The 13,214-nt window shown below is 34.2% G+C and overlaps 1 protein-coding gene across 2 annotated transcripts in view; it reads left to right on the forward strand.

The window, feature by feature from the left end:
* Nucleotides 1-13,214, forward strand: part of NOX4 (NADPH oxidase 4) — a 161,746-nt gene that overhangs the window by 32,396 nt on the left and 116,136 nt on the right. For both annotated transcript variants that reach the window (XM_049781331.1, XM_049781332.1), the window contains exon 6: nt 3,061-3,088. In XM_049781331.1, the coding sequence (XP_049637288.1) occupies nt 3,061-3,088 (28 nt within the window). The remainder of the gene's footprint in view (nt 1-3,060; nt 3,089-13,214) is intronic.

A 13,214-nucleotide genomic window follows, 5' to 3' on the forward strand; every position in this document is an offset into this window, starting at 1 on the left:
TCACTCGTGTGCTCACATGCTTCATCTTTCTGCTATCCCCCTAAAAGGAAAAAAGTGATGACAAATAAAGAAACAAATCACAAGACTTAAATAGTATCTTTGATAAAACTCGTGAGTATGCAACTATTTTTAAAGTAACATTGCTTAATTTAATATGCCTTTCGTCTACTGTAGTATTTTGCAATGCTTAATTTATTTTTAAAATTGATTCAATTTTAAAAGGACTATGCTTCACATAAAATAAAAAAGTCCCCAATTAACTGAAGTTAGAAGTCAAGCTTTTCTGAATTAGCCATGATTGATAATTTTGTTTTATTGTTATTTTAATATTTTGTATGACTCATTTCTGAACAATTATTTTCATGATAATGTTACCTCTTTTATACTTGTGTTACCTTTTTGATTTTTGTTTGTTTGTTTGTTTTGGGCCACACCCGTTGATGCTCAGGGGTTACTCCTGGCTATGCACTCCTGGCTTGAGGGCATATATGGGATGCTGGGGAATTGAACCTCAGTCCATCCTAGGCTAGCACCGGCAAAGCAGACACCTTACTGCTCCACACCACTGCTCCGACCCACCTTGTGTTACCTTTTATATAAAAATATAGACCTATCTTATTTTTCCCCTACAGTAGACCTTTATTTTTTGCCTTTCCCACTCTTCATAGATGGTTAGATTGATTCCCAGTTTTTATTGTGTAATATACTCATTACACTTTTCCCTACAGATTTTCTACACATACTTATAGTAATATAAATCTTCTTTCAAAGATATGCCTATTTTTATATTTTTATGAAGTTATTTTTGATAAAGTCAAACTGATTGACTTGATCAAGTTATCTTCCTGAATAATTTTTACCAGTTTATACAGTTCTATTAATTCTCTGTGGATGCCTCTTTTTATATCCAACTCTTTTTTGATTGATGAATAAAAAAATAACTCATTGTTTTATTTGATCTCACTCTATTTTATTTCTTCTTTTACTCTATCTTATGTTTTTTAATTTTGTGTACGTAATATGTACTTGGAAATTCGCTATATTGAAAAATAATTTATATAAAAATTGAATACTAAGCAAACACATTCTTTGAATTGTTTTTGGAAAAGATGGTTTTGTGTCCTTTGTCTTTTGTTCTTGCTTTGTGCTTTCACTTTGCCTTTTCAGACCTCCAGTGAACTACCTTCTGACTAGTGACTATGTGATTTTCTTCATAGTCTGGCTCACTCAATCTAATATTATCCATGAAATCAACTCTTACTCTATCAATCACTTTTTATTCCTTGTGACTATTAACTGTTACCTGTTACATATTTGACTTTCTATAGTTATTTTATGATTCATGTTCCTAAACTATTATTTGGTATTAATATTTATCATTACCACTTTTGTTCAGTCTCATAGTCTTGTTTCTATAGTGATCCATATCCAATTCAAGTGGTAGAAATAATTTGATTTATACAAGATACAAAGCTTATTTATAGACAAGTGGTTTTTATTCAAAGTTCCTGACATTACATAATTTATGTGGCTTCCTACTTTGAATTTAGGCCTACTCTTTTTTTCTATATTAATATCTTTATTTAAACACCTTGATTACAAATATGGTTATAGTTGGGTTTCAGTCATGTAAAGAACATCCCTTCACCGACGCAACATTCCAACCACCAATGTCCCAAATCTCCCTCCTCCCCACCCCAACTCCACCTGTAATCTAGACAGGCTTTCCACTTCCCTTATTCATTCACATGTTATGGTAGTTCTCAGTGTAGTTATTTCTCTAACTGCACTTACCACTTTTTGTGATGAGCTTCATGTCTTGAGCTGGACCTTCCAGCCCTCCTCTCTTTGTCTCTGAGGATTATTGCAAATATGTCTTTTATTTTTCTTAAAACCCATAGATGAGTGAGACTATTTTGTGTTTATCTCTCTCCCTCTGATTTATTTTACTCAGCATAATAGATTCCATGTACATCCATGTATAAGAGAATTTCATGACTTCACCTCTCCTGATGGCTGCATAATAATCCATTGTGTATATGTATTACAATTTCTTTAACCATTCTTACCACAAATTTAATGGTAGAAAAAGAAAATAAATAAAAATTTTTGTTAAGCATCACTAAGACTAGAAATAAAAATTTACTATAAATTGATGTAAGATTTTTAGCAGAAGGAAAGATGAGTACAGCCCATTATATGATGAGATATTCAAAGAAAATATTTCAATAATTTTTATTGCAAAATGAACTTTATCATTTTTGCATAATTGTTTGTTACTAACTAGCTTTTTTTTCTAACTTTACTTTTGAATATAGAAATATATCATTTTTATGTGCCATAGCTAATTTCAATACTACTTGAAACTTTATGTTGTCAGCATTCTTAGTACCAAATTTACAATGTATAGCCCCACCTACATTTTGTTTCTTTGTTTTGTTGGGGTCACATCTAGCTATTTACAGTGCTTACTCCTGCCTCTGAGTTCATAAATTATTTCTGGTGGGCTAGGGAGACCATATGGAATGCCAGAAATTAAACCCTGGTCAGCCATATGGAAGGCAACAGTCTACTCACTATTCACCTACATTTTTTTTTTTTTTTGGTTTGTTTGATTTTGGGCCACACTCGGTGGCACTCAGGCATTATTTCTGGCTCTGTACTGGCAGGCTCAGGGGACCATATGGGATGCCGGAAATAGAACTGGGATCCATCCTGGATTGACTGTGTGCAAGGCAAACATCCTACTGCTGTGCTATCTCTCTATGGCCCCTCACCTACATTTTTAAAAAAAAAATTTGGTGCTCATTTTTTTGAGAGCTTGTATGTATAGTTTGGCTGTTGTGAAAACAGAATATATATTATATTCATGTTACTAAATACAAATATATTGAGTCTCAAAATGATCAAAGGTTACCCATACTACTAATACCAACTTGTAAAGTGTATAAGTTGTTATTAAGATGAAAGTCAGACCCTTCAGACTTATTCAGTACTCTGTAGAATTTTATGTCATGTATGTTTATTTTAAGCTAAAATAATTTTTTTCCTTTTTTTCAGGATCCTAGAAAATTTCTCTTCACAACTGGTAAGTTATTAGATTTTCAAAGACTCAGAATTTGAATTTTTTCTGAAATTAGAAAGATATTAGAAAATAAACACCATCAAACTTAATAGATATAATGTATTAAAATACTATATTTGAAAATTTTACATGTAATAAAATATTTAAAATATGAGCATGAATTTAAAATTAAGTACAAGCTAAACATATGGGATTTAAATGAATGAGAAATAAAATGAATAGCAGTACAAATATATTTAGATTTTCTGAAGTCTTCTGATGAAAACATAGTACCACATAGCCTGAGCGCTTGCTCTGATTTTAGCACAGAGAGTGAGTGGCTAGAAAAGGAAGAGAAGTTAATGAGAAAGGTTCCTGTCCTCAACTTGCTGAAAAGAAACACCAAGCTCTCTGCATGCCAATACAATTAATATATTTAATATATTTGGTTATTTAGTCAAATATTTTGTTTCAAAAAGCCTATAAAGGGGGTTAGAGAGCACAGTGGATAGGGATATTTGCCTTCCAAATGCCTACCTGCATTTGATCTTTGGTACCTCATTCCTTGTGACTATTAATTGAGTCCTGCTAAGTAAGATTGTTTTTTGAGCATAGAGGTAAGAGTAAATCTTAGCACTGCTGGGTGTGGCCCAAACAACAACAAACTATAAAAATAAGAGTAAGTCATTAAAAATCTGTTCTCTTGAAATTTCTGTTTTCATTTTAGCTAATTTTTCTTTATAAGTATATTATCTATAAAATATCTTGACTATTAACTATTAAAATACATTTAAATATTTAAATTTGATCAGTGCTATTAGTATTTTTTTAATAAACTTCTCTTTTTATAACCTTGTATTTGTTATAATAAAAAGAGAAAAGTGTATTTTGGGTAATAATAGCATATACTTCAGAGACAAACGTGATTAGTTAATTAAGATGGTCTCTCTAAAGACTAGAAACTAATTTTAGAGATTAAAATTACTTATGAGCTCTGTGAAATGCAACCTTTTTCTTTTGAATCAATTTTATGATGGAACAAAACAACAGCTAGGGTGTTTTTCCTTCCTGTTTATAAAGCAATTCACAATTTTCTCTTCAGGAACACAATTTAGCTTTTCTTATGCTCAAGGCATTCATGCGTTTATATAAACCTTAAGAATTAGAGACTATACAAGAGAGAAAAGCAGAAAAACAAAACCTTACATAAGAATCATTGTGCTTTTCTTTTTTTGTTTATATGATTTAACTTAAGAACTTTAGTGCTATGTTCTACAACACAAAGTATAATTGAAGCCATGGAACATTTGCAATGCTTAAAATACTTATGTTTGAAAAGACAGAAAGATTTCTTTTCTGATAAAGATATTGTATTTATAAATTTACTATAATATTTCTATATTTGCAGAAAATCTCTTTTAGAGTGAATTTAAATTATCCTATGTACTTTCTCAAAATGATGCGGCATTACATATAAACAACAGTTAAAAATTCAAATTTATTAGCTATGTTTGATAGTCTCTGGGATGGTACCAGACATTGTATTTTATTAGTCTTCCCATGTCATTTACTGATGATTTCATTATACTTGACCGAACATCTCACCAGAGCCTATCTTTCTTACATCCTCTCAGCTTCCTCGACTTTTTTCCCAACTTGTCAACTTCTTTCTGCCCTTTAGTTTTAACTGACATGCCACACCATTAACAAATTTATTCCATTTTGTATACAAAGAGCTAGTGTCCCCTCACCTCCCCTTACTAATGACTCATGGTAAAGGTATGCTATAAAATAATTAATTCAGGTATACTTCCTTTGCCACTTGAAAGTGAATTGCTGTAGAAGTGCAGAATGCCAGTTGTCTTAAAAAATATTTGTCAGAGTTTTTATTGATACAAATATTTTTAACATAATTTTTATTTTGATCATAGTGGCTTACATATTGTTGACAATAATATTTTAGGTACATATTTACATAAAATCAGGGGGGATTCCCATCACCGGTTTGTCTTCCTTACTCCTCCGTTTTTGTCCTACCTTCCATATCCTCTTCCTTCACCCCCAGGGCTGCTAGAATATGTGGTCCCCTCTGTACCTAACCTATTACTTCGTAGTCTTACACCTGCTTGGTCCTGATGCCTCCTTTATTTCCCCCTCTAATTGGGGGGCAGGACTAGCTAGTTCAAGTTATGTGGTTTTGTTTGAAGAGGAGAAAAATAATAAACTGGGGTAAAAGTCTAATACGCCGAGAATAAGCAGAATTCTTTTAGAGGCTCTCGCCATCGGTTTGAGAGACGAAGGAGAAAAAGAAGGTGAAACAGTCCACCCCTACGAAATGAAGTGTCAAATATCTATTAAGAGTTCCAACAATAACGCTAAGCACCCCAAAAACAGAACAAAACAAACAAACAAACAAACAAAAAATGTCGTGGTCTTGAGAAAGGCATCATGGCAGAGCCCATGAAGGGGAAAAAGAAGGGGCCTGAGAGATCACATGGAGGCAAGGCATCTGCCTTTCATGCAGGAGGTCATCGGCTCGAATCTCCGGGCCCCACATGGTCCCTCGTGCCCGCCAGGGGCAATCTCTGAGCCCGGAGCCAGGCATAATCCCTGAGCACTGCCGGGTGCCACCCAGAAATCTGAAAAGAAGAAAAAAAAAGAGAAAAAAAAAGGAGAAAAAAAGGTAAGTGGGGGGCAATAACTTCAATAACCACACTAAAACAAAGAAATCGACCAAAAATAGATAGGTAAATAAAAATAATAATAGTAATACATGAAGATAAAAAGTAATATATGAAAAATAAACAATGTGTTTTTTGTTTTTTTTTTTCCCTCCTGCCCAGGCACAGTAAATATTGGGGTCATTCAAAAAGGGATTCACATGGCCTAAGAGATATGGGATTTCTCCGCCCTTGGAGTATATTGTCATGGGAACAACTATAGACTCTGTTCATGATCCTTTATTCTCCCAGTGGTGCATTTGTGGAGTTTGGGAGGCTTCTGCTCCATCCTGGGTGTTGTAGTGAGACCTCTGTATCTAGAGATCTCAGTATCTGCACAGTTACAGGGGTGGGACTTATGATGAAGTCAGTCTTTGTGGTTCTGTTCCCTCCGTGTCACTCCAGTCAATCTTCTGTGGTTGGTGGTCTTGGTCTTGGCACTAACTCTGGGATGGCACCTAGGATAACGCCTTTCCTTGCGTTTCCAGAAGCCCCATTCCGTTACAGTTGTCTCTGCCAGACCTTTGGAACTGGGGATCATGGTTGTTGTGCAGGTCGTAGCTCAAACCCTAGGCTAGGGCTTTTTTATTGGACCCAAGATATATACAGTCTGGTCATGGTTCTAGCAGCCAGTCCTCTGTAAATTGCGTTTTTGGCTTCTGGACCTACCAGTGGGTGACAAATCTTCTGAATTTTTTTTTATCGGTGGCTGGTAGGGCAGGATAACCTGCTCTTAAATCAAGTTGTTCCCCTTTTCCTCGGTGTCAGGATATCGTATTAGAACTGGCACTTGTTGGTGTTCCAGCAGTAATAAGGTTGTTCCGGATGGGGTTTGTTACCTGCAGCTGTTGTGAAGGACTGTGCCATTTCTGTGACTGGGATCCAGGGTTCAAGGTTGGATGGATGGGATCTAATCTCCTGAGGTCTAAGTTGATTCCTCATGACATATTTTCAAGGTAGGAGTTATCCCTGTATTGTAAACAACTCTGAGTTTCTATCTCTGGTAGATAAAAGCTCTTTTTTTATGTGAAAGCTTTCCCCTTTTTTTAGTGTGCCTTTGCAGAGAGAAATGGTGCTACGTTATATTGCTGGTGCCTTTGGGGGTGGACAGAGAGGAAAACAAAAACAGGTCACATACCCAAAAAAGATTAGAAAAAAATAGGATTAAAAATGTCTGTGCTCACATATGTATATGTGGACAAGAAAGTTAAAAAATGAATTAACGGAGTATTTAAAGGACCAAAGAGGTGCAAAAGACTACCTTACATTTGGGGAAAGGCAGGTAAAGTGGAGGTGTAATACAGGTCTTATGTTTATGTTGGGAGTATAGGTTTTCCCATTGTCTTTTGGGTTTTTCTTGTAGTGTGTGGGTTTCCAGGCACCTTTCCATCACACCCCCTGACCTCCTTCAGGTTGGTGAAAGATTTGCGGCAGGGAGGTCTTGGGAAGAGTTCTTGTATTGGCTCTACTTTTGGAGCTAAGTCCGGTTTCAAGTAACAGTCCTCCTTGGGGGGAGATGGTAGGGAGGGCCTTGATACAAATATTTTAAAAGACCTGGAAATAGCTGTCAGCATCATTTTGGTAACCTATATTTTAATAGTTCCATGAAAGAAATATTTTGGTCAACAGAAGCTGTCTGTTTCCCACATGGTTAACCTGGAACATGACCATCTAAGTATAGTCATAGAACAACTAGAACATACGATTGACCCTGATGAATAATGACAAATGTGAGAACAAATCAGCCTCTTTGAACAGTAATATGATGAGTGAGACTTTTTATACAAGGAAATAATTCAGTTTTATGTTATTAATATGTCGTTGACTACAACTGTTTAATAGTCTAGATTTATAGTACGGGGTGGGGTACTTACCTTGTACACTGCTCTTTCAAGTTCCATCTCAGGCACCATGTGTAATTTGCCTTAGCACAATCAGGAGTGATCCCTGAGTACAGAGCTTTGCATAATCTCAGCTCTGTAAGGTGTAGCCCCTAAGTAAACAAACAATGAATCCTCCATTGCTATTTCATAGCAATCTTTGTCGTAAGAAATCTAGAAAAATTCAGCTTGATGAAAGAATATATGCATGATTTTAAAAAATTTAGTGACCAAGAATATTTTATTAGTTGATTTTAGTTTGTTTAATGTTACCTAAAATGGTCTGTATTTTAAAAACATTTTTATTGTACCTGGTATTAAAACATTAACATATTTTTATATAAAATAAAACTAGTGACACTAATACAAAATGACAACTATAATACATGTATATTTATTTATTTTGGTTTGGTTTGGTTTTGGGGCCACAACTAGCTGTGCTTAGGGTTTATTACTAGCTCCATGCTTAGGGGCCAATCCTAGCTGTGCTCAAAGGACAAAATGTGTCAAGAATTGAATGCATCTGTATAGGCCTTATGCAAAACAAGCACTTTGCCTGCTGTCCTATCACTCTGGCCCTAATAAGTGCATAATTAAAGAGATGTAACTAACTATAGTTATAGATGTAATTATAGTTATTTATACTTACTAAATAATATTTCAAATAATAAAATCAGTATTTATATAAGTAAATTTAAACTTAGAATTAGTCACATATGTATATAACATACATGTGACATCAGTCAGTTGTCTGAGGATTTTACTTAATTTTCTTTTTTTGGTTTTTGGGTCACACTGGCAGTGCTCAGGGGTTACTCCTGGCTCTATGCTCAGAGATCGCTTCCAGTAGGCTCAGAGGACCATATGGATGCCAGGATTTGAACCACCAACCTTCTGCAGGAGAGGGAAACTCCTTACCTCCATGCTATCTCTCTGGCCCGATTTTACTTAATTTTCAATTGAAGTCAGCTATTCTTTACCACCAAACTGATTCTTATATGTTTTCCATTTCTGCTCCAAATGCTGAAAACTAAAATCTGACTGCTTAACTTTAGTACTTCACAGAGTCTTTAAGACACTAATAATCCATGCTCTTCAATAAGGGGTTAAAACATGCATGAGTAATATAAGTTAATGTTTACATAAATTAGTAGTTAAATAATATGCTTTATAATTTATAGATATTTACTAAATATACTAATTTTTTAAGTTGTCTTTCTGATGAAATTCTTTACAGAAATGTCAACCATAAATTTTACATTCTAAAGTTTTATGGGAAGCTATCTATTTTTATTTTGGTAAAGTAAGTTTAAAATTTTTTTGAAGTTTGAATATGAGTTGTTTCCTTTTTCTTCAGATTAATTGAGGTATAGTTGAAGTACAGCATCTTATACTTTTCAAAAGTATATTTTATAATTTTGATATATGTATACTATATGGTATTATGACTGAACTCAGTATGACAAACATATCTCTTATTTTCCCCATTTTCCTCTATTATAAGATGTCCTGCTTTCTATTCCTATTTTTTAATTTAATTTCTTTCACTAAAAATGGTTTAACTTTTCTAAAATATTTTATAATAGATATTGCCTTTTTAGAGAAATATCAGACTCTTACTCAAACTAGTAATTGGAGATTTTATTTATGTAATTTTATATATATATGTATATATCAACAGCTCTTGGTTTTATTTACTTGTAATTAATTATCCAAGAACAACAATACTATCGTTATTTGACTGTTGATCTATTTATGAAGTTTTTACTGTTTTTGTGCTATAACAGCTTAAAATAAATCTGTCATGAATATTTTAAAACAATCCTTTGTGTGGCAACATATTTGTACTTTTTTGGGGTAATACTTGGATAGAGTGGGATATTCGGTTTTTTTTTTTCTTTTCGGCCACACCCGTTTGATGCTCAGGAGTTACTTCTGGCTAAGTGCTCAGAAATTGCCCTTGGCTTGGGGGGACCATATGGGACTCTGGGGGATCGAACCGTGGTCCTTCCTTGGCTAGCGCTTGCAAGGCTTACCTTACCTCTAGCACCACCTCACGGGCCCCAGAGTGGGACATTCTGTAGGCAAGCAATTCTTTTTTGAGAATGGGCCTATAGAAATGGCTCTATAGGGAGGAAGTAAAGAGGGTTGAGTGAAATGTGGTGTGGTTTCTTTTTGTTGTTTTTTGTTTTGAGCCAGAGGTGCTTAGTATTTTCTCCTGGCTCTGTTCAAGGATCACTTCTGGTGGTGTTCAGGAACCATATGCAGTGCTGTGATTGAATCCATGTCAGCTGCATGCAAGGCACTCACTTAGCCTGCTGTGCTATTGTTTTGCTGCATGTTGCCTGTTTTGCTTTGTGATGCCAGGGATCAAATCCAGTGCCTCACCCTTGCATGTATGTGATCCTCTACTGCTGAGTTATATTTCTGACACTGCTATTATTTTAAAGAATAATTAATCTATATTGTTAGCTTTTTAGTGTGAACTATTGTTAGGAGATTGTTATTTTTATTTAATACTTTTTTGTTTGGGAAGGGGATATCTCACTTCCAGTACTCAAGGCTACTTCTAACTCAGTGCTTCTAGCATTTTCTGGGTACCAGGTGGTGCCAGATGGAACTTGGGCCTCCTATTTGCAAAGTATATGCTACTACTCTTGAGTTATATATCTGGCTCCTTTCAACTTGTATTTATCTCTGGCAATGGGAAAGAAGACAGAAAAAAAGTAGCCCTTGACATCAATGAAGGACATATAATTTGGACCAGGCATTTCAGAAAAGGCATTTGAGTTTTGTTTGTCTTTGGAATCTATGTATTATGGAAAGTGAAAGGTGAGGGTACTAAATAAAAATCATATAAAGACTATTTCTAATTACATCTCTTGTGGTCCTTTGTAAGTACAAAGTTGGTTCTATCATGAATAACATTTTTGACGTTTGCAAAGAATATAATTCTTCAGTATAGATATTATATTGTGTCCAGAGTGTCTAGTTTTACAGTCCATAATGTTCTACTTCATAGATGTTTTTTTTTGCAAGAAGAAAAGTGGGGAATGTCTACTTATAAAGATACTTCCTTATTGTTCTTTGATTTATGATGGAATGCTTCATCTGTCAGAATTCCCTACTATGTTTAAGGGTATACATATACACATAAAACTATAGGTATTTTTTTATTTTAAGAAGTAAAAAATAACTTGTTACTTTACCTTTTAATTTATAGCATTACATTTTATAGTTATTCATAGTAAAGTTTTAGACATAAAATGTTTCAGCATCAATCCCACAACCAGTGTCAATGTCTCTCCACTAATATTCCCAGAGTCTATCCTATCCCAATCTACCATCATACTAGGTACCATTTAGGTCTCATGATTTCAGAGTAGTTGACTCTGTGACTTGGATATTTAGTTTTGTTCTTTCTTAATAACACTAATTCCCTCTGCACCCCCCAATTATTTCACTTCTTAATTTCTTCTCCACTTAATTTCTTTCCTTCTCAAAATACTCTGAACCCAAGAGTATTCTAGATAGCCTACATTTAAACCACTCCATTCCTTCATGCACTTATTCTAATACTATGTATACGTGATATCATCCTGTAAATCCTGTATTTATCCTTCTTAGTTTGGATTACTTTATTTAACATATCTTCCAGTTTGAAATAATATATAAGCTGTTCATTTTAAGCATTAATATAGGATGTCATTAATTTAGAAAACAAATGTTTGCATATTTTATTCATTAAATTAATGTATAATGCCATTAGAAAGACTGATTTCAAGATTATTTTCTATATTAAAAGAAAACATTTCTGCAAGTGTATTATTTTTGCAGTTTTCCTTATTTTTAAAATAATTTTTATTTTGATCACAGTGGATTGCAAATCTTTCACAGTAATATTTTAGGAACATAGTGACATTGAATCAGGGGCATTCCCACCACCAATGTTGTTTTCCCTCCACCCCTGTTCCCAGCATGCATCCTTTGCCCCCAGGGCTGCTAGTATAAGTGGTCCCCTCTGTGTCTAGTTTGTTGCAGTTTTCCTTTTATTTAAACCAGGGGTCTCAAACTCGCGGCCTGCGGGCCGTTTGCGCCCCTCAGTACAACATTTTGTGAAATATCGCAGTATTCGCGATTATTCGCTTACCGAATAATTGCAATAAAAACCGCATTAATAAAAAAAAATCGCATTAAACATTCGCATACCCCGAGCAGTTCCGTTTGGGGTATGCAAATGTTTAATGTGATTTTTTGGCGATTTTTTTCTTACTAATGCGATTTTTTTATTGCGAATATTCGGTAAACGAAATCCCTTATGCGGCCCTGCCTCACCCCGACTTTGCCTCCTGCGGCCCCCAGGTAGAGTTTGAGATCACTGATTTAAACAGAATGGATAAAAATTTCATGAATTACAAAGTTCATGGTTACAAAGTTGTTTATGAATGTCAGTCTTACTATATATATATATACACCACCCATCATCCATGAACATTTACTACCACCACTGCCTCCAGTTTCCACATACTCTTCTTGTCTGCCTGTCTCTGGGGGCAGGCAGTTTACTCCCCCCGCCTTTTTTTTTTTCTTTTAGACACTGTGGTTGGCACAATTAATGAAAATTACCCTGCATATCACTTTATCTCTGTTCAGCATCCAATTCTTGTCCAAAGTTATCAGTTCAACGATCATTGTCATGATGGCCTCTTTTATACACTAAGTGCACTGCTCTATTCTTTGTGGCAAGCTTCCTACCAAGGACTGATCCTCTTAGCTCTCATCTTTATTGTTTCTGGATATTATTATCATACTATCTTCTTTTATATATATCCGGCAAATGAGATTATTATATGTCTATTCTTTTTCCTCTGATTCATTTCATTTAGCACAATTCTTTCCATATTCATCTGCAAGTGTTTTTAAAAATAGACTGTTTTATCCTGTAAATCACTATTTTTGTTCTATACTTGAAAGTTATATTTTTTAGAAAGCTTAAGTTATCTATATTCTGTATTTAAGGTTATTCTATTTAATAAAGTTTAAGTCTCTTGAAATTATTGGCAATTTTACAAGTTTCGTGAAGAAAATAGATGGATAAAGTGTTGAATATTTACTCTATGTTGTAGCGTTATTGACATTTTATATACTATGTAACCATAAAAATATGTTCATATTCACCATTCCTTGTAAATAACTTATAAATAAAAATATATTTACTTTGAATATATATTACACTCTCATTTGTATTTTTAAATTGAAATTAATTATTAGAGTATAGGTAACATGTTTATAATAGTGTTAACACTTATGATTTGGAGATTGGAATGGGTAGGTCTCGCACACACCCAACCCAGGTTTGATCCCTGGTAACTCATAACATCCCTTAAGTATTTCCAGGATTACATATATATAATATTTATATTACTTCATTTTTTAATGTAGAATTAATATTTCACAGTATGAAAGCATTGTTATTCATTTTATAATCCCCATTGTTACTGGAAATGAAGTTTAGAGACAAGTGTAATTCCTGAGCATCACTAGGAATGG

The sequence above is a fragment of the Suncus etruscus genome, chromosome 9 (assembly GCF_024139225.1).
Source record: "Suncus etruscus isolate mSunEtr1 chromosome 9, mSunEtr1.pri.cur, whole genome shotgun sequence".
Lineage (NCBI taxonomy): Eukaryota > Metazoa > Chordata > Mammalia > Eulipotyphla > Soricidae > Suncus > Suncus etruscus.